We start from the raw sequence: 20971 nt of genomic DNA, 5'->3' as shown, positions 1-20971 counted from the left end.
CGTTGGGGTGGTTGGTTGGTGGAGAGCAGCTGGTCCAGAGGCACGATTTAACAGCTCTGAAACGGGCCTCCCCCTGTTTTGGGCATGTCATTGTACACAAAACATTTTAAAGAATGTAAAAAATAAAATAAATAAAATCTACAGTTAAAGTCCTTGCAGACAGACTGATTCTATTTTTCAGAAAAGTGGCGGAAGAAATCCGAAAAACGCAGCAGTCTGCAGGGACCTTTACAGTAATATTTAGGCTATAGCCCTGTTTTAGCATGTGTGTGTGTGTGTGTGTGTGTGTGTGTTCACTGTATGTCGATGTGTTCCCAGTTATTTATAAAGGTGTGTGTGTGTGTGTGTGTGTGTGTGTGTGTGTGTGTGTGTGTGTGTGTGTGTGTGTGTGTGTGTGTGTGTGTGTGTGTGTGTGTGTGTGTGTGTGTGTCCGCAGGTATTTATAAAGGAGGGAACACTGATGAAGGTCAGCAGGAAGAGCAGACAGCCTCGCCATCTGTTTCTGGTAAATGCCACTTCCTGTTTGCAGCGTCACGCTGCTCGGTTAAACACATGAAGTCACACTAACTAACCAGTGGTCACACTGGTTACTGCTGGTTATGCTCTTATTTATTTATTCTGTAATTATCTCAACACCTTCTATGTGATGCTAAGTTAACACATTTTACTTGATAGCTACGGTAATAGTGGTGTAAAGGCTATACATCTTTTCTGGACGCTCTGTTTGTATGTCTAGACTATGGGATCGAGAGCAGGGTTTCCTGTCAGGATGTCGCTGAACGTCCACTTCCTGTGAGCCAGGTCTTTATTGACAGCACAGGGAAGGTCAAGAGAAACTCCTTAAGCCTAATTTATACTAGCTGCGTCGTTCCGCTCGCCGCATCGCTACGCTCGTCGCATTTATTGTTAGCAGTCTAACAAAGCAGTCTCATACTCTGGAAACAGTCTATAAGCTTACAAGGTTGTAGATTAGCTATTTTTGTTTAGGCCAAGTATACAATAGGTTAGTGTATATTTTGTAATAATAATCTAAATCAGAAAAGTAATTAGTAATTAAGCTGTCAAATTAATATAGTCTTTAGAGTAAAAAGTACAACATTTGCTGCTGAGAGATGAGTAGAAGTAAATAGTATTCAAAAATCACATCCGTGTGAAATGAGTGGTGCAACTTCGTGTGGGGGTCCCCGGGGGGTCAACGGAGGCCGCCCCGCGTCCGAAACGGTTGAGAAATGACAGAGTTAACATGTTGGGGTCCCTGGGGGTCCCCGGGGGGTCCCCAGAACATCCAGACCACCAGGAACGTGCCCAGGGGGCTGGCCCGGTTGCGGCGAGCCGCCCCGCTTCCGAAATGGTAGAGAAATGACAGTTACCGCGTGGGGGTCCACGGGGGTCCCTGGGGGGTCCCTGAAACATCCAGACCCCCAGGAATGCGGCCAGGGGGCCGGGCCATTTCCGGCGAGCCACCCCACGTCCAAAACGGTTGAGAAATGGTGAAAACCAACCAATCTATTCTCGGACAGTCCCAGGGACCCAGGGACACACATAGCTCTGTAATGGAGTGGTTACACCACTCAAAAAAATTTAATTAAAAAAATATATATATATACTTAAATACAATGCACCTTACCTTCCACCACAGATTGTTAGCTTGTATTGCTTGTTATTTTTGGCGAGTGACATCATTGTGGGATGAACAATAAACTTTACAGGCTTTAAACAATGACCAGCATGGATCGTGTGAACTCTTACCTACTAGCTTAGTCAAATTCACTTTAAGCTAAGCTAACGTTTTAAAAAAGGCCTACATATTACGACTATGCATATAGTTCCACAAACTATGTTGAAGGTGTTAAAACACATAGACGATTCGTTATGCAGTCGCAGCCCCATGTGCTTTTGTCAAATGACTGTCTCCCTTCACCCCTGTAATATGACTACTGAGAAAACAGAGAAGAAAGGGAGAGCAAAGGGATGTAATTTATAAAGTCATAAGACTAAACAGAATAACAATGTGAGACAGGTGGACATTCTTTATCGCCAGGCAGGGCGAGACATCTCTGTAGCTTTGCATTCTCTAGAATCTCCTGACCTCATGAGACACACACAAAGATTGAGAAACAAAGACAAAGACGGCAGTTTGTACTATACTGTAGATGCACGTTTTGCGATTTTTATATTGAAATATTTTTTTTTCATTTCCACAATCAGAGAACACTCCCCTGTACTCCTCTGTCATGTCCAATACAAGTTCTATACTCCAGACTGGTCACTAATAAAAAATTTAAATGCATCTTAACAACTTATTATTCTTAGTAAAACAGAGTTACAACTGCTTTTTTTGTATACACCAAATCTCTTCGCCAAAAACAGCCGATCTACAAGCCCACAATGCAAGCATGTAGATTGGCTATTTTTGGCGACTGTTCTACAAGAATATGCATGCTGGGGTTGAAGTGGTTAAAGAAAGCTCTTATGTCTCTCAGGAGGTCACAAGCAACGGTAAATATGTAGCTTGCATTCCTATAAACTTACAAAAAACTACCGGTAGTCAGTGTCCCACACTGCAATGAGAAGTAAGGATAATAGTGGGATGTATTGTGCTAAGTTGCTTTTACCATCTAAGTTAAGTGATTCAAAGTGAAATAGTTTACATAAGATACGGTGTCTTTAGAAGGACATTGCAGGAGCTTTGTGAAGATCTCACTATTTTGTCTAGAATAAAATACAAAAATGTGTTATTGCACTTTTTTGTTGCATATTGTAACATTTTAAACAAGATGCTATGTTGGAAGATCAAAGTCTAGCTTAGAGTGCCACCAAGTGGCAACGTGCTGCAATTGCACATACACAGTAGCCATTGTTGAAACTGTACCATCTGAAGCAATCTTTTCTTTCAGGTGGTTAAATAAGTGTGTGTATCTTTCAGATGAACGACGTGTTGCTGTATACCTACCCCCAACAAGATGGGAAGTACAGGTTGAAGAACACGCTCTCACTCACAGGGATGAAGGTATAGCTTTGAATAGCAGTTTGCTCCCCCACTCTCTATTCTTCACATGTTTGGTCTCATCACGTCTGATACATCTGATACATAAATACAACTCACTGATATTTCAGGTCAGTAAACCTGTCATAGACAATGTCCAGAATGGCCTGAAGATTGATGCAACAGACATTTCCATCACATTGTCAGCAAGGTGCGTCGTCTGTCCTGTTTCATATTCTATTTTAGTACTGTAGTGTACACAGTCAATTCTTGTGTTAATTTGTGCATCTGTTGCATATCTCAGAGTGTACAAATGTAACTAAATGCACCCTACCATGTCTGTCTTCAGCATTAAATGAACGCTGATGTTTTGACTGGGTAGTGAGGCTGTGCTGTGCTGTTTTGTGTTCAGCTCGTGTAACGAGAGAGAGGACTGGTTCTACACCCTGAGCCGGACTGTAGCCGACCACACAAGAGGACCTGTCGTTTTTAATAGCTGTCCAGCCGAGGTGAGAAAGAGCACCGCCTGTCTGTCCCTTTAACCACTTAGCCCTTCTATACTTAGTAAATCGGACCCTGCATTCTTTTTCCGCCTACAAGAGTCTACTAAGTCTCTTCACCAAAAATAGCAGATTTACAAGCTCACAGCACGTCACAACGTGACACCTTGTGAGCTTGTAGATCGGCTATTGTTGGTGAATGTTCAGCCAGAATAGGAACGCTGTATAATCAAAGTTATTTTGAGTCTGTCCTAATGGAAACCAGTAAGACGAGGGAGGTCGCACTGAAACAACAGAGCTTCTTAATACAGCACAGTTGAAAAGCAGGAGTTAAACTATTAATCTGGTGTCAGTGAGGTCAGATGTGGAGTTGCTGGCCGGCTCATATATGCAGATCTAGTATGTCAAACTATGTATGGCTATCCGGGGTTTGATGAGGTCAGTGTCGTGATCTTCATTATGGAGATCCAGGTGATGATAGTCAGCTCCACGTATGGAGATCCATGTGTTGTACCAACAAGTATACGTGACTTAGACTTGCAAATGAACCAAGTTGGCAACCACAGGTTATCATGAGACTGTCACAATATGGTAATATATTGTACATATCGACATATGGGCTTAATATTGATGACATCAAGGATCTCCAATTATGGGCATAACAGGGATTGTATTAGGGTATCGGCCTGGAATGCCCATACGGTCTACCTATTTTCTGGAAAGTACTTTGGGTCAACTGCTGTTATGTGCTATATAAATAAAATGGACTTGACTTGACTTGACTTGATGTGTTGTCACGTTGTCATGTGATGTCAGGAGGCATGACCATATATGGTCGCAACACATATTCTCTCCAGTTTTCCTTGTGACATACTGACTCTTTGGGGGAAAGATTTACATACATACATTTATGTACCGCTCTATGACAGAAGGTGCTGTGTGTGTGTGTGTGTGTGTGTGTGTGTGTGTGTGTGTGTGTGTGTTTGTGTGTTTGTGGGCGCGTGTTTTCCAGGCCAGAGATCGTCTGTGGTTGTCTCTAGGTGAGAAGGCTCCGACACTCGTCCCGGTGTCTCATGTGATGATGTGCATGAGCTGCAACTCTGATTTTGGCCTGACTCTGCGTAGACACCACTGCCATGCCTGTGGCAGGGTTAGTAACGCACTCGAAAACACACACACACACACACACACACACACACACACACACACACACACACACACACACGTACGCACACAGATCAAAGAGTCCCAGGCTTGAGAGCTTAAAATGAAACTAAATGGGGTCCATTTGGGCAAAGTCCATGGGCTTCATTTTACACTCTTGTACAGCACTTTGGTTGACCTTCTGGTCTTTGTAAATGTGCTCTAGAAATAAAGTTTGATTTGATTTGATGGTACCACATCAATACAGAATAGAGCATGAGCGAACTCTTCTCCAACGAGTCAACAAAATATTGTACGTTAAATCTCATCAAATGGTAGTCCATGGCTCAAATGCAGAATATATAATTGACCTTGATATGAACAGGGTTGAAAACCACTGATCTATGACATAAACAGTGCCTCTGGACAGAGCATTGACTAGGGACGGTGCGGGTGGCGCTGCGTTTGTTTGTGTCTCTTGTGACTGGAACCTACATGAAATGTCCGTTTTGCATGATGTAGATTGTTTGCAGGAGCTGCTGCCGGAACAGGTACCCGCTGAAGTACATGAGAGATCGCTTGGCCAAAGTGTGTGACCACTGTTACAACCAACTTAATAAGAAAGGTACACACAAGTAACTGTTACTACCAACTTAATAAGAAAGGTATACACAAGTCACTGTTACAACCAACTTAATAAGAGAGGTACACACAACTCACTGTTACAAGTTAACCAACTTAATAAGAAAGGTACAGAACTCACTGTTACAACCAAACCAAACTACAATCCTGAACCTGATAAATAAGCAAAAGTGTAAAAAAAATATATATATATATATATATATATCAAAAATCTAAACTAATAAAAACCAGCAAATCCGCTCTAAAAACGAATTAAAGCTAACTGAATTCAACGCCACCCCCGGTAACTAATAGAGGGATGGCAGGATGTATTTTACGGTATACCCATTTAACACTTATTTTAACCAAGGAAAATATAATTTACACACCGTTAACTCTATCTCTCTCTCTCTCTCTCTCTCTCTCTCTCTCTCTCTGTGCAGGGGGGGATGTGTCTGCATTGACAGCTAAGAACAGTCCTCGGTTAAACCGATCCAGTCGTCCTCTCTCCGCTGTGTTCCAGAATATTCACCCTCCTACCCTTTGGAGACATAAGAAAGGCACTGCCTCGCTGACCCAGGTATAACGCAAGGGGGTTCTCGTTCAGCCTGCTGCGCCTATTAATGGTTCAGCAGAAGCCTACCGTTTGCAATACATTAAAATCTCAATGACGTTTTTCACTTGATTTTATAGTAAACCTTTTCATAAATACAGTTCTTGTATGTTTAGTCTTTTTTTTTTTTTTTCAATCTTTTTTTTGTTGTTGCTTTCATGCCTTTATTGATAGGACAGTAGACTGACAGGAAATGGGGAGAGAGATGGGGAGTGACATGCAGTAAAGGTCATCGATATCGGGATCAAACCTGGCTGGCAATGCAGCCTAGGGTGCTCGGAGCACCACACCGGTGACCCGGGCCTAAAGCCTTTTTTAAATCGTCATGATATGCGTTTAGTAAATTATGATGTCCAATTGTGAAGACCCACACAGCCAATACCAATAATTTCTGGTTGTATTTCGGATATAGAAAGATGGCGGATTTGAAATCGGTGCAAAATAGGCTTCATTTAAGGTCTGTAGAAATCAATGGTGTCCGTTTCAGTTGACAGTTCACTTTGACACCTCGGTTCATGAAAAATGCTACTATTTTGGGGAATGTTTTTTAAAAATGTTTTCAAATAATAATTAATACAAAATAAAATGTAGGAAAATAAAGGGACCCATACAAATGTGTCCGCGACCCGCATATGGCTCCAGCAGACCCACTGTTTGGTGAGCAGTCCTTTGACTTTGTATGGTATTACTATTTTCTGATCCAGCACCAATTTTTAGGCGCTGTGTGTCTTCTTTGTTGATTGTTATTTGACTGTGGGGTTAACATATGGGGGGTTAACATATACAGTGACCAGACGTCCTGGTTTGGCTGGGAGTCCCGGTTTCAAGCTGGGAGTCCTGACAAATATCTTTGAGACACTAAATGTCCTGGTTTCACTAACAGTTATGTTTTTGAGTGCTTAAATGGACGTTTATTGTGTGCTGTTCTGTTCTGTTGAATGGTCAGTCACTAAGTGTGCTGAGCGCTAAAATACATTTTGATTTACTAAAATAAATTTTGATTTACTAAAATGCCATTTAGTCATATGAAATGTTTTAGTTTTAGTCTAGTTTAGTTGACTAAATACTAGGGGTGTAACGATACAGTAACTGCATCGATAAATCTATTTTAATTTCAAGAATTTAAGTATATCGATATGTAAACAGCAACATGGTACCGTTTGACTTTGGTATCGAAGTTTTACAGTGCAAATAATCAATTGTATCGATACCTAGCCTGGGCACCATTGGGGCGCCGGGGCGGCGGTGGCTCAGGGGTAGAGTGCCTGGATGGGAACCGCAAGGTTGCCAGTTCGAACCCGGGCTCCCCCAGAGTTACTGTCGAAGTGTCCTTGAGCAAGACACTGAACCCCTAATTGCTCCCGATGTGCTAGTTGGTGCCTTGCATGGTTTCCGCTGCCATCGGTGTGTGAATGGGTGAATGTAATGCACAATCTATGTAAAGCGCCTTGGATAAAGGCGCTATATAAATGCACCATTTACCATTTACCATTTAGGGTATATGATCCTGTCGGGAGTGGATGATATCGTTACGTCATGTTGTAGTATTGTTTTGTAGTCGACAGGCAGGAACAACAGGCAGCAACTTCCTTTTCCCTCAAACCGATTTTTTGCAATAAAAGCTACAGGCTACGAGAGCTTTTATTGAGAGGGAAAAGGAAGTTGCCGCCGCCTGTTGTTCATGCCTGTCGACTACAAAACAATACTACAACATGACGTAACGATATCATCCGCTCCTGACAGGATCATACGGACTTTTGAAACAGACCAGGCTTTCCTCCGAGGTGGTGGAAAGCCTGGTGAGGCGAGGTTAATCGATACCAAGTACTTGTGCGTTGTATTTACCGTCGTATTTACCTGTGCCGAAAATAGCAGATCTACAAGCTCACACCACTGCGACACGCTGTGAGCTTGTAGATCGGCTATTTTCGGAGAGCGACACCCATGCACAACCAAGCATAAAATGACTTGATTTGGTTTTCGTCTGTGAAAAAATGCTAGTTTTAATTGACGAAATCTACACTGGATTAAAGTGGTTGATGTTGTTAATGTCCCTCATGAGAGCTCTCCTTGTTGCCCAGCAGGTGGCGGTGGCGGACGAAGGTTCCATAATAAGTGGCAACCTGCAGCGCAGTAAGAGAAGCAAAAAGAACTGGAAGAGACTGTGGTTCCTCCTCAAAGACAAGGTGCTTTACACCTACCGGGCCCGAGAGGTGAGGGAGGGGGAACGTACACTCCCCTTATACCCAGTGGTGGAAAGTAAATAAGTACATTTACTTAAGCACTGTACTTAAGTACTATTTTGAGGCATTTGTACTTTACTTGAGTATTTCCAATTTCGAATAGTTTTACTTCTACTCCACTGCATCCATTTTACTCAAGTACATTTTGAATTCTGGACTTTTACGTGTAACGGAGTAGTTCTACATTGCAGTATTAACACTTTTACTTAAGTAAAACATTTGAGTACTTTTTCCACCACTGCTTATACCTAAACAACACTACCCTAACCCTCCGCAAAGACATGCGCTTTACACCATCGCTTATCGTCTTTACACAGATAAACCATACGGAAATCGTATCAGAACTATTAAGGGTTGTAACGTTAGATACAGTAACTGCATCGATTTTGATTTCAACAATCCTAGTATATTGATATGTAAACAGCAACATATCGTATCGTTTGACTTTGTCTCGTATCGTATCATTTTGCAATGCAAATAATCAGTATTGAATCTTTTGCAATGCAAATAATCGATTGTATCAAAGAGGTGTTTCATTACTTTTCCATTTCATATCGCTACACTTCTGTCGGTGTTCATGTCAAGGTACGGGTTTGTACACGTAAAAACCCGTACCTATGTGTTCAAATACAATATCCATGTATTTGCCAGAGAATCACTGTTTACTTATTTATATCCATAATGATGAATCTTTCACTTAAAAAGCTTGCACTCTCCACAAGTTTCACACAGATTTAATTTCTTGGTTACTGTGTCGATTTTAAATCATTGAATCGAATCATATCACCATAAATGGACCAATATCGCCCATGTATTGTATCGTCAACCAGACGATACAATACAATAACGATAGAGATCAGTGCTTCCCAAACACTGGGTTGGGAACCAATTTTACGAAGTAGTGAAAATATCTACAATCTCACAATGCGTCGTATTTCATCACATCGGCTATTTTCACTAGTTGAGGTTCCGGTCCCCAATATAAATCTCTTTTGGGTCTCAGCTTTCTCAAGCTAAAACGTTCATACAGAATCAAGAGAATCCAGGTACAAGCAGCTAAATGTTGATGTGTCATGTTCGGCAAGACGGTGAAACATCAACAATCCAATGTTTGATGCTTTCATTCGCGGTGTAATATCAACCTCTTTTAGAATAAAAATTGCATTGCTTTATTACTTTATTTGCGTTCTGTTGATTGACTTATTTTCAGTAGGGGTGGGACGATTCACTTTATTTATGATTTATATTGGGATTCTGAATTATATTGCGATTCTGCGATTCAACGATTGTTGTAATCCGATATTACGATATTTTTATGATTATTTTCCCCCAAGTTAATTAGCTTTTTGTTATACTAGAACATTTTAAAACCATTACCCCCCCCCCAGGGGTGGGTGGGTCTTGTACACATGACATCAGAGGACCCCTCGAGACCTCACAGGGCAACAGAAAACAGCTTCTCATGGCTTGGTTTATGACGTCCTTAAATGTACAAGCATTCCACATTTCCTTGACAAACAATATAAACCATTAAAAGTTGAATCATGCACTTCAATGCAGCCAGTCATGATGTCGCTCCTCTGTGAAGCGTCCATTTGGTTACATTCGTAGACTTTCGTAATTACAAATGTAGAAATGGACATAATATTGTGTATTTGTGTGGTCTTGGTCCAGGAGAAGGTGGTTGTGTATGTTTGTGTTGGTTGTGTAATGTTTGATTATTTGTGTGGTCTTGGTCCAGGAGAAGGTGTTAATGTTTGTGTATTTGTGTGGTCTTGGTCCAGGAGAAGGTGGCGTCTGAGAGTCTGCCCCTGCTGGGCTTCACAGTGAAACACACTGACAGACAGGCCGGGGGCCGGGCCGGGGGCGGGGCCCAGGAGGAGACCACCGAGTTCCAACTGTACCACAAAAAAACTCTGTATTACACCTTCAAGGCTGAGGATAACCACACAGCCCAGAGGTGAGAACAATAACAACAATAGAGCATTATTTTTTTGATTTTTCTTATTTATCTTTTTGCCTTAATCTCTGATGCCGATAGCGTGTCCCGGGTTCGATTCCCGAGCCCTGTGGCCGATTTGTAGCGTGTCTCACCCCAGCTATCTCCCCTGTTTCCTCTAATTCTTCACTGTACTAACGTGATAAAGGTGAAAGGTGACAAAATTATGTGCACCGTCGGTCACACCGGGAGGTTTTCAGTTCCTTCAAAGCAACACACAAGGTTACCACAGATCTACTCCAGAGCCTTGACCATGGCCTTGACCATGGCTTCATTGGCCTCTATAGGTCTACTCCAGAGCCTTGACCATGGCTTCATTGGCCTCTATAGGTCTACTCCAGAGCCTTGACTATGGCTTCATTGGCCTCTATAGGTCTACTCCAGAGCCTTGACTATGGCTTCATTGGCCTCTATAGGTCTACTCCAGAGCCTTGACTATGGCTTCATTGGCCTCTATAGGTCTACTCCAGAGCCTTGACTATGGCTTCATTGGCCTCTATAGGTCTACTCCAGAGCCTTGACTATGGCTTCATTGGCCTCTATAGGTCTACTCCAGAGCCATGACCATGGCTTCATTGGCCTCTATAGGTCTACTCCAGAGCCTTGACCATGGCTTCATTGGCCTCTATAGGTCTACTCCAGAGCCTTGACCATGGCTTCATTGGCCTCTATAGGTCTACTCCAGAGCCTTGACCATGGCTTCATTGGCCTCTATAGGTCTACTCCAGAGCCTTGACCATGGCTTCATTGGCCTCTATAGGTCTACTCCAGAGCCTTGACCATTGCGGCTTCATTGGCCTCTATAGGTCTACTCCAGAGCCTTGACCATGGCTTCATTGGCCTCTATAGGTCTACTCCAGAGCCTTGACCATGGCTTCATTGGCCTCTATAGGTCTACTCCAGAGCCTTGACCATTGCGGCTTCATTGGCCTCTATAGGTCTACTCCAGAGCCTTGACTATGGCTTCATTGGCCTCTATAGGTCTACTCCAGAGCCTTGACTATGGCTTCATTGGCCTCTATTCTGACCTGAACCTCTGCCCTGCCCGCCTCATCGGACACAACAGACATGTCGAGCTGTGCCTTCTCCAGGTTGGCCTTTGCAGCGGAGATATCCAACTGGTCAAGCGGCATAGCCTCCTCCACTAGCAGCTGTACGGAGGAATCTTCGTTGACTGTCACCGACCCACTGCTCACAAAGTATTTGGCAGAGGAACTATCATCACTGAAGACCGTGACGACGCCGGGCCTGAGCACCTGCAGGGTGGGCACATGGGCAGGGAGGATACCAAATGCACCGGTCAGTGTGGGCACGTCAACCTGTTGTACTCTGGCTTCTTTGAAGAACACCTGGGTTGGAGAGGCGAATGTGAAGGACATCTGAATCAAGCCTGTGGCGGCTTCGCCGTAGCAGCGCGCGTGCCTCAGCGTGGGGAGAGAACAACGGAGAAACCTTGCTGCCATCATATTAGGGAAATTTGTTTGTTATTAGTGCCGGGATTCATTTAAATGAAAGTCATCCACAAGGCCTTGCATAAAGTCAGTCAGTTGTGTGCATGATCACTATGATGTCATATTGATGTCATCAGGATATTCCCTAGGCCCATGGCTCTGCCTAGGCCTATATGAGGATTTGTGGGTTAATCAATATTGTTTTATACCTAACTGTTTGCCTGCTGTCCCTTTATGCTCATATATGGAGTTCCCTAATGTCAACAGTATATGCCCATATATGGTGATATCGGTGAATCGGGACAACTGGATCCCTATAGGGTATATATTGGTCAGATCTGCGGTTATGGATAACCACCTATCCGACCGAATTCACAACTTAAATCACAACTCTTTGTTTAACTCTGCTAATAAACAATTGTCAGAGCACAAATTTCTTCGTAACACGAGGAGGCAGAAATTTGAGTATTGGAATTTGGCTATAAAAACTGACTTTGTACCTTATTTCACATTCACCATTTCCAATATCCTGCTACCCTAATAGACAGGGGTACATGAGCACCTGGCCGTTCATTCGTGCTCTATCTCCGACCAAGCCACACTTCCACCACACATCTCTCTATCTCTCTATGCAAAATAAAACCTGCACACTCCCACAAAAGACATAGACTACATTGCATTCGCCAGAAATGTCTTATTTACTGTTTAAATATTACTTTTCTGAAACACGCTATTCTTGCTCAACCTCAACAGCCTACGTCAGAATCGTCATGTTGGCGTCTACTACGCCAACTACGTTCACTTAATGGGGCCAGTCCTTCACAGTGACACACGCGTTAGATCAACCACGCGACCGGGATGGTTTCTACCCCTCAATGTCGTGCCTACTCTACACTGCCATCCGAAGGCCCCTCCCCCTTTCACTGCTCCTGTGTCGCCAACTACGTTCACTTAATGGGGCCAGTCCTTCACAGTGACACACGCGTTAGATGAACCACGCGACCGGGATGGTTTCGACCCCTCAATGTCGTGCCTACTCTACACTGCCATCCCAAGTCCCCTCCCCCTTTCAGCGACTCGAACAGCAGCTCCGTCCGAAAGCCGACAGCACTGCACAGCCCCACACATGTCACACACCCAAATGAATCGAATGAATGAATAAGGCGCTTATATCGCTTTTGCTCAGTGGATGGGACATTTACATTAAAAGCTATCGGATGGACGCGTGGATAACGGCATCGTTGTGTGCACTCGGAGGGAAAGGTTCCATATAGCTTCCATGCTAGCTGCTTCAGACACAGGGGAGGGGAGTGAGATTGCCCGCCTCACGGGACTCCAGTGCGAAATAGCGCTTATGCAACAATTACCCTAAAAACAACACCTCAACTCGATGTCATTGTGAATACGAATTTCGAGCGCAAATATAATTTTTGGAAGGACACTTTCACCCAGTATGAAGCGAAATGTGGAAGCCGTGTGTGTCACACCAAAACGGGTGCCCTATATAATCCTGTAACGCCGTGCATTCTGTGCTTGCGTGCGCATTTCCCAAATCTCAGTGATTTATCCACACATCGCTCTGTGTGTGTGTGTGTGTATCACTACATTAGTTGCCTGTTCAAAACTAAACTACACTTTATGAAATCATTGTTGCAGCCTACACACATATATTCAGGCCCATTCAGAACACATTTCCCAAATCTCTGATTTATCCACACATCGCTCTGTGTGTGTGTGTGTGTGTGTGTGTGTGTGTGTGTGTGTGTGTGTGTGTGTGTGTCGCGTCGCCCTCCAGCTGCAATTGCGAGTGTGCGCTGTGTGGGCTCCGTCTTATGAGCAAATTTAGAACTTCCTGTCTGAGAGCTAGCAGATTTAAGACATCCGGTTGCTTTCAGAATAAAATAAGGTTATTTAATTCGTTAAGTGTGTGTGCGTGCGTGCATGCAGGGCTGTGTGATGCGTAGTGCAGTAGGATAGCAGTAGTGCTTGTAGTTAGTGCATGTTGTGCATGTTGCTTCTGCTTGCTACTCTGCTTTCAGCTACTGCCGCCGGCTAGCCCTCCTCGCGGGGGGTGAAAAGAGGAGCTGAGCTGCGTAAGTCTCCTCCTGCCGGTACACAGCCTCTCCACCGCCAAGACTTCTGCAGTGCCTCCTCGTGGCCACACACGGTAACTGGGTACCTTGCGGTCCCAGGCCAAACTGTAGAGGATCTCGGAGCAACAGTGGGCCCCAGAGGCAAGGCGTGCAGGCCCACCGGTGTGTGGACACGCCCTGGTGCCTGCCAACCACTGTCCCAGCTATGGGCAAATAGCATGGGCAGGTGGGGCTCATAGCCGTGGAAGGCAAGGCAACCGATCTAGGAGAAGGACACTCTGAATTAAAACCAGGACTGCGAGGAGTTGCGCCCCACAGTCCTTAATTAGCATTGTAAAGCCAACCATGAAGTACAAAGTCATCCCAAATCCTATACTTCCAGCAGCGGGAGTCTGCAGGAACATCGCAGCGGACGGTGGTGTTGGTCCTCCTCCCGGAGGACATCATGACGATAGGACCTTAAACCCGCGAGGGAGGGCCCTGTCCGATCACAGCACCCCGTCCAATGCACTCTTGCGTTGTCGGAGACCATTTCTTATGGGAACCTTCAACGCATGTACAGTAAGAGAAGATGCTAGACTGGTGGAGCTAGCACACTGTGCTGAGGAAAGGGGAGTGGAGATCCTGGGGATCCAGGAACACAGGAGAGTGCACACTGAAGACCGGATCGTGTACCGCAGAGTGGAGAGATGCACGTTCATCACTTCATCCGCGTGGCGAAACGAGGCCCAGGCTGCAACAGGGGGCGTAGGGCTACTGCTGGGTTCTCGGGCGCGTAAGGCTCTCCGTCGGGCGTACCATCACACCGACAGGATCCTTATCGCAGAGTTCTCAGGCAACCCAGTAACAACAGTCATAGTTGTGTACTCGCCCACCAACGTGGCACCACCTGAGGAGGTGGAGAAGTTCTACGAGGACCTTTCAACAGCGGTTCAAGACGTCCCAGCGCACAACTTTCTGGCAATCCTGGGGGACTTCAACGCAAGGCTCGGACCAGAGGACGCGCCCTTCCCATATCATGACTCTACCAACCGCAATGGTGCACACCTTGCCTCCCTCCTCATGGAACACCAGCTACTGGCAGCGAACACCATATTCAGGAAGAGATCAGGCAAGAGATGGACGTTCCAAGACCGAGCCTCAGGTATGCTACGACAACTGGATTATATACTTGTGAGGCAAAAGTGGAGGAATTCCATCCTGAATGCTGAGTCATACAGCACGTTCAGCTCTGTGGGCTCTGACCACCGCGTGGTCTCCATGAGGGTGCGACTGAGCTTCAGGGTCCCCAAGCCAAGCCCTAAAATCCGCTATTACTGGAAGGCATTCTCAACAGACCCTGGCCTGCAAGCCAGGTACACAGAGGAGGTCACAAGGCGCTTTCAGCTGCTGGATGAGGGTGAGGAGCCCAACAATGAATACAGGCGCTTCGTTGTCGCAAATGAGGAGGCAACCAGGCTGTGTGTGCCCGTTCTGGTTAAATCCAGAACCACCCTGTCCAGGCACCCGGAGGTCGTGGTGGCACGAGGAAAGGTGGAGGAAGCACGGCTTGGCTTTGTGCGAGAGCCAACTGCGGAGAGACGTGGGCGACTGAATGAAGCCAAACGGCTTCTATTCAGAACCTACGATAACATCAAAGGGGAGGAACTCATGGAGAGGGTGCATAGAGTCCAGGAAGCGCAAGGTGAGAGGCAGTACGGTGAGGCCTGGAAGGTCATTAACGAAATGACTGGACGGAAGAGGACCAAGGAGGGACAGGTGGAGGGGCTCAGCCCTGAGGAAAGGGTGAACACCTGGTTCAACCATTTCCAAAGGTTGCTGGGAACAACAGTTGAGGGAGTGGAGGAAGACATACCACTATTACTCCAGGACCTTGACATCAATGATGGCCCCTTCACGGTCAGTGAGTTAGCCAGGGCGAAAGCCACACTGAGAGTGGGCAAAAGTGCTGGGCCGGACGGCATACCTCCAGAAGTGGTAAAGAACTGCGGCTTTGACAACGTCATCCTACAGTTTTGTAACCTCGCCTTGCTAAACAACAAGCAGCCTGACATTTGGTCTCTGTCCAACATCATCCCTGTGCCTAAGGCTGGGGACCTCTCGAAGCCAGACAACTACCGAGGCATCAGCCTGACATGCATCTCCGCAAAGGTCTACAACCGTATGATCCTGAACCGGATAAGGCATGCCATCGACCCTCATCTGAGGGAGAACCAAAACGGTTTTCGAGAAGGGAGAACTACCGTGGCCCAGATCTTGGCCCTAAGGAGAATCATTGAGGAGGTCAAAAGGAACAACCTGACTGCCGTGTTGTGTTTTATCGACTTCAAAAAAGCATTTGACTCAATACACAGAGGAACGATGATGAAGATCCTTAAGGCCTACGGTGTCCCTCCCAACTTACTCCGGGCAATAGAAACCATGTACGCAGGAACAAGGGCCAAGGTGTTGACTCCAGATGGCAACAGTGAGGAGTTTAACATCGTGGCTGGAGTACTGCAAGGAGACACCCTAGCCCCCTTCCTCTTCGTCATAGTCCTGGACTACGCGTTGAAGAAGGCCATCAATGGACGAGAGCAGGACCTTGGCCTCACCATAACACCAAGGAGGTCGAGGCGACACCCAACAGTAGTCCTGACAGACTTGGACTACGCGGACGACATCAGCCTGCTCTCTGACCACGTGGAACAAGCGCAGGAGCTCCTGACCAGAGTGGAGTCAGAATGTGCCAAGGTTGGCCTCCGGCTGAATGCCAAGAAAACTCAAGTTATCACTTATAACATCCCATCAGAGCATCCACCTCTAACAACAACAGAAGGCACTGCTTTGAAGGAAGTCAATGACTTCAAGTACCTGGGCTCATGGGTCAACTCCACCGAACAAGACCTGAAAGTGAGGAAGGCCCTTGCATGGAGGGCCCTAAACGGCATGGCCAGTGTATGGAACTCCAACCTCCCCCGTCAAACCAAACTAAGCTTCTTCTACGCAACGGTAGAGTCCGTTCTCCTATATGGCAGTGAATGCTGGACCTTGAAGCCAACCCTGCAGAAGTCTCTCGATGGTTGCTACACCAGAATGTTGCGGGCAGTACTCAACATCAATAAGAGCACACATGTTACAAACACAACTCTGTATGATGGAATGCCAAGGGTGACCCAGAAAATAGCATCCAGGAGAATGAGACTAGCAGGACACTGCCAAAGACACCAAGAGCTGCCAGCCAGTAAACTAGTGCTGTGGGAACCAACACACGGGCACCGGTCACGAGGACGTCCCACGCTAACATACGTGGATGTACTCAAGAACGACGCAGGAGCACAAAGTACCAACGAACTGGCCAGATGTATGGAGAACCGGGATGACTGGAAACGACGATGGAGGGCTCGTCTGAGGACGACCTAGAGAGAAATAAATAATTTTTACATTACATTATTAGTATTATTATTACATTACAGTTATTGTAAAGACACACATTATGTTTCTGTGTAAAAATAAGTAATTAAATAACATAAAAAAGTTATCTAAATGGATAAATGCTATTCACTGGAGTGCATGGACTTTAGAAAGTGGACACTGGACAAAAGGTCCATTCTGGGTCCAGAAACGGTAATTTCTTTGCATTGACCCCAGTAGAAGCTCTGCTGCTGTGAATTTTACACCTCTCCCGCTTAGCGGAGACTGTGGGGTGGTAGAGGACATCTCCCCGGACGCGTGGGTATGTCCAGATAGTTGCCTCGCGGAGCCGTCTTTTGTCCAGTGTCCATTCTGGGTCCAGAAACGGTAATTTCTTTGCATTGACCCCAGTAGAAGCTCTGCTGCTGTGAATTTTACACCTCTCCCGCTTAGCGGAGACTGTGGGGTGGTAGAGGACATCTCCCCGGACGCGTGGGTATGTCCAGATAGTTGCCTCGCGGAGCCGTCTTTTGTCCAGTGTCCATTCTGGGTCCGGAAACGGTACATTTCTTTGCATTGACCCCAGTAGAAGCTCTGCTGCTGTGAATTTTACACCTCTCCCGCTTAGCGGAGACTGTGGGGTGGTAGAGGACATCTCCCCGGACGCGTGGGTATGTCCAGATAGTTGCCTCGCGGAGCCGTCTTTTGTCCAGTGTCCATTCTGGGTCCGGAAACGGTAATTTTTTTTGCATTGACCCCAGTAGAAGGGCTCCAGCTGTGAATTTTACACCTCTCCCGCTTAGCGGTGACTGGGGTGTGGTACAGGACATCTCCCTGAACGCGTGGGTATGTCCAGATAGTTGCCTCGCGGAGCCGTCTTTTGTCCAGTGTCCATTCTGGGTCCGGAAACGGTACTTTTTTTTGCATTGACCCGAGTAGAAGGGCTCCAGCTGTGAATTTTACACCTCTCCCGCTTAGCGGAGAGTGGGGTGTGGTAGAGGACATCTCCCCGAACGCGTGGGTATGTCCAGATAGTTGCCTCGCGGAGCCGTCTTTTGTCCAGTGTCCACTTTATAAAGTCCATGCACTCCAGTGATGAGCATTTATGCATTTAGATAACTTTATTATTACTATTATTATTATTTAATTACTTATTTTTACACAGAAACATAATGTGTGTCTTCTAGCATCATATAGCATCATTTAAATGCTTAATTTGTAGTTTCAATGTGCAAATGAAACTTCTTTTTCATACTCTAGAGGGTACTCTTATTTTGAAGAGATCGTCCACCCGAAGTCTTAAATCTGTTCATTAGATCTGTTCACTAGACGCTGCCCGCTGTGTGCAGGGCACACTACTGAGTTTAAAAACACAGCTGAAACATGAAGTGGAATCTGTCAACTCCCGCAATTTCCTTCTTCCCATATTGCGCTGCAACGACACTGGGATGAGCCCGCCGAAGGCGGGCGAAATTCTAGTTTTTCTAATACAGGACCACGTGTTAAAAATATCTCAACTAGTAGCTGTCATCTGTTATGCTGACAGGCACAGGACCTGTGGGGGTTCACACTAGGAAGCTATATTTTTTGTTTGCCTGAATTATTCACGTAAATGCCAGGCATAATAATAATATTATTAAATATCTTCTTTATACAGGTGGGTAAACGCCATGGAAGAAGCCACGGTTTTATAGCACCGGTCATTCACCAAACATGGATCCGAATGCCCATCAACTCAAGTTTGTTACCTTTACTATTCTGCAAATGTTTTTCTCCATGCAAATACTCTCCCTGAATGTGAAGAGAAAAGGGGGAAGATGAAGGACAATGAATATAGTTAATGTTGAACTTGATGGCGATACTTGTCTGAAGAAAGGAAGACGTTGTGTTCTTTGAGAAGGGACACGATCACCTACTTTGCCGTGTCACCCTCCAGTGTTTACAAGCGGCCATTGCTCCTCAGGCTGGTGTAATGCTGGGAGTCAGGAGAGAGCTGGTGGCCCAGATATGTAGCCATGTGGAAAGTTCCACTAAGGTGTCCTGTATTTTCCCCCTGAAGTTGATAAACTTGGATTTCTCATCTAAATTCCCTGGAAAGCTGGTAATTGTGTGTGTGTGTGTGTGTGTGTGTGTGTGTGTGTGTGTGTGTGTGTGTGTGTGTGTGTGTGTGTGTGTGTGTGTGTGTGTGTGTGTGTGTGTGTGTGTGTGTGTGTGTGTGTGTGTGTGTGTGTGTGTGTGTGTGTGTGTGTGTGTGTGTGTGTGTGCACACGCACGCATGCATGTTTTAGCACATTGATTAACCACTTAACCACTGAACTACAAAAAAGTCTACATTCTTTCAAAAATAGCTGAAAAAAGGTCTAAAGTCTTAACTTCAGCATCACATCACTACATTGCAGTTTTACTGATTTTATTTTATTTGAGCTTGCCTAAAACAATTGATCGTCATTTGACCTGACACCATTATGTTGCCTGATTGGTGAAGTTATCTGATTGTCAAAGTTAAGAGATCAACTATTTTGCCTTTGTTTTCACCACACCATTTCCCACCTACGATAAAAGAGTACATCAATACCTGATATTTTGAATCACAGGTGCTCGCAAATAATTGATTGTTATCTGTATAGAGATGTTTGTATGTCATGTATTGTATTTCAGATGTCTTGCAAGTAAATGTCTAAAGCCAGTAAATGTAATTACATACATTTAAAGGCTTGATTGATTATTTGCTTTATTTGCACTGACATAAAAGAGAATAAACCTCAAAGAGTAATCTATAAGTCTGCCATTTATCACTTACTGTATATCTGTGTGTGCCAAACTCTGGTTAGTTCAAATCAGATTTTTTTGTTTGTTGGTTTTAATTGTTTGTTTTAGCACAAAAGGTCTATTTTAAAACATTTACTGTTGGTTGGCTTGGAGTGAAACAACTATCTTTGCAATCTGTGTCATGTCGATGCTGGAAATGTAAAAGTGGAATTCCCTGATTATTCTTCCTTGTGTCCTCTAGATGGCATATTGAGTGCTTAATTTCCAAAACATAGCAGATCATCGTGATGCAACACCATGGACGCTTGTAAATATATATTTTCACTTTCCGCACGATACGCAAATCAGGCTTCAGCATTGCAGGAGAACTAGCCTTGGTACCCAGGCTTTTACTCTGTCATGACAGCAATTGTAAAATCACTAAATCAGTAACGGTATAGTAACATAACGCTAGTCAGTGTGTTGCAATCCTCTGTGCAGTCCATCTCTCAGCACGTGCATACAGTAGTACCAACTATGTCCCTATCAGACCAATGTCCTTAAGTCTATTAGGAAATGCATGCCATTGTAACGCAATGGCCTATTTAGACCCACCCACCCACATGGTTGCTACATAAAAAAAACTGCCACCAAAGGAGAAGTGAGATGCGTTGGTGAATTCACTTGGTATTTCAGATCACACTTCAAGGTGTTAGGCAAGGCGCAAAAGGTGGTTTGGATACACTGACTGTGAGCTATGCACGCAGGAGTGGGTGGCATGCAAAGACCAGGCCTGTTCTGTTTCTCATCTTCCCCGGGGGCTTGGTGACCCAGAATGGTGTTACACTGAAAGTTTTCTTTCGAAAAGTTCCTGAAAGTTGCAGACACCTCGTCCTACATAGAGGATGGACCATTTATCACTGTGTGCTTCAGTTCTATCTCCCACGTTACCCATTTCTCTGGCCCTGCGTCCTCGCTTCACCCTCCCCCCAACATTACAGTGATCTTCATAATCATTATTTTGTCTGACATGCTATGTCATGTTCCGCTTTTAAAGTCTGTATATTCTGTTCTAATAGTCCGTTACATAGTAAGAAATAAATATTATAATCAGTTGGGTGGGGAGGGGCGTTACTTGTTACAGGGGCCAGTTACAACCTGCAGGTGATCTTTTTGAGCGG

General features: G+C 45.1%; 2 protein-coding genes across 8 annotated transcripts in view; one reads left to right on the top strand and one right to left on the bottom strand.

Moving 5' to 3' along the window:
* The window catches only part of fgd5b (FYVE, RhoGEF and PH domain containing 5b), a 41630-nt gene extending 21842 nt beyond the window's left edge, over positions 1–19788 (top strand). For 2 of the 7 annotated variants that reach the window (XM_080792260.1, XM_080792258.1), the window contains exons 12-21: positions 437–505; positions 2927–3010; positions 3118–3197; positions 3399–3495; positions 4499–4636; positions 5152–5254; positions 5694–5830; positions 7948–8076; positions 9891–10066; positions 18700–19788. In XM_080792260.1, coding sequence (XP_080648386.1) covers positions 437–505; positions 2927–3010; positions 3118–3197; positions 3399–3495; positions 4499–4636; positions 5152–5254; positions 5694–5830; positions 7948–8076; positions 9891–10066; positions 18700–18736 — 1050 coding nt within the window. In that variant the 3' untranslated portion in view covers positions 18737–19788. Of the gene's footprint in view, positions 1–436; positions 506–2926; positions 3011–3117; positions 3198–3398; positions 3496–4498; positions 4637–5151; positions 5255–5693; positions 5831–7944; positions 8077–9890; positions 10067–18699 lie in introns of those variants that run through there. The other 5 variants (XM_080792259.1, XM_080792257.1, XM_080792262.1 and 2 more) reach the window with 4 other exon arrangements.
* LOC308335297 (ATP synthase subunit delta, mitochondrial-like) lies at positions 11089–11737 on the bottom strand (the record flags this gene model as incomplete). Its single annotated transcript, XM_080792314.1, has 1 exon — positions 11089–11737. The coding sequence occupies exon 1, from the start codon at positions 11569–11571 to the stop codon at positions 11089–11091; it is 483 nt and encodes a 160-aa protein (XP_080648440.1). The 5' UTR covers positions 11572–11737.
* Positions 19789–20971: the final 1183 nt, after the last annotated feature.

Source organism: Protomyctophum bolini (assembly GCF_963924005.1).
Source record: "Protomyctophum bolini genome assembly, chromosome: 2".
NCBI classification, from domain to species: domain Eukaryota; kingdom Metazoa; phylum Chordata; class Actinopteri; order Myctophiformes; family Myctophidae; genus Protomyctophum; species Protomyctophum bolini.
This window is presented reverse-complemented; position numbering and strand designations above follow the sequence as displayed.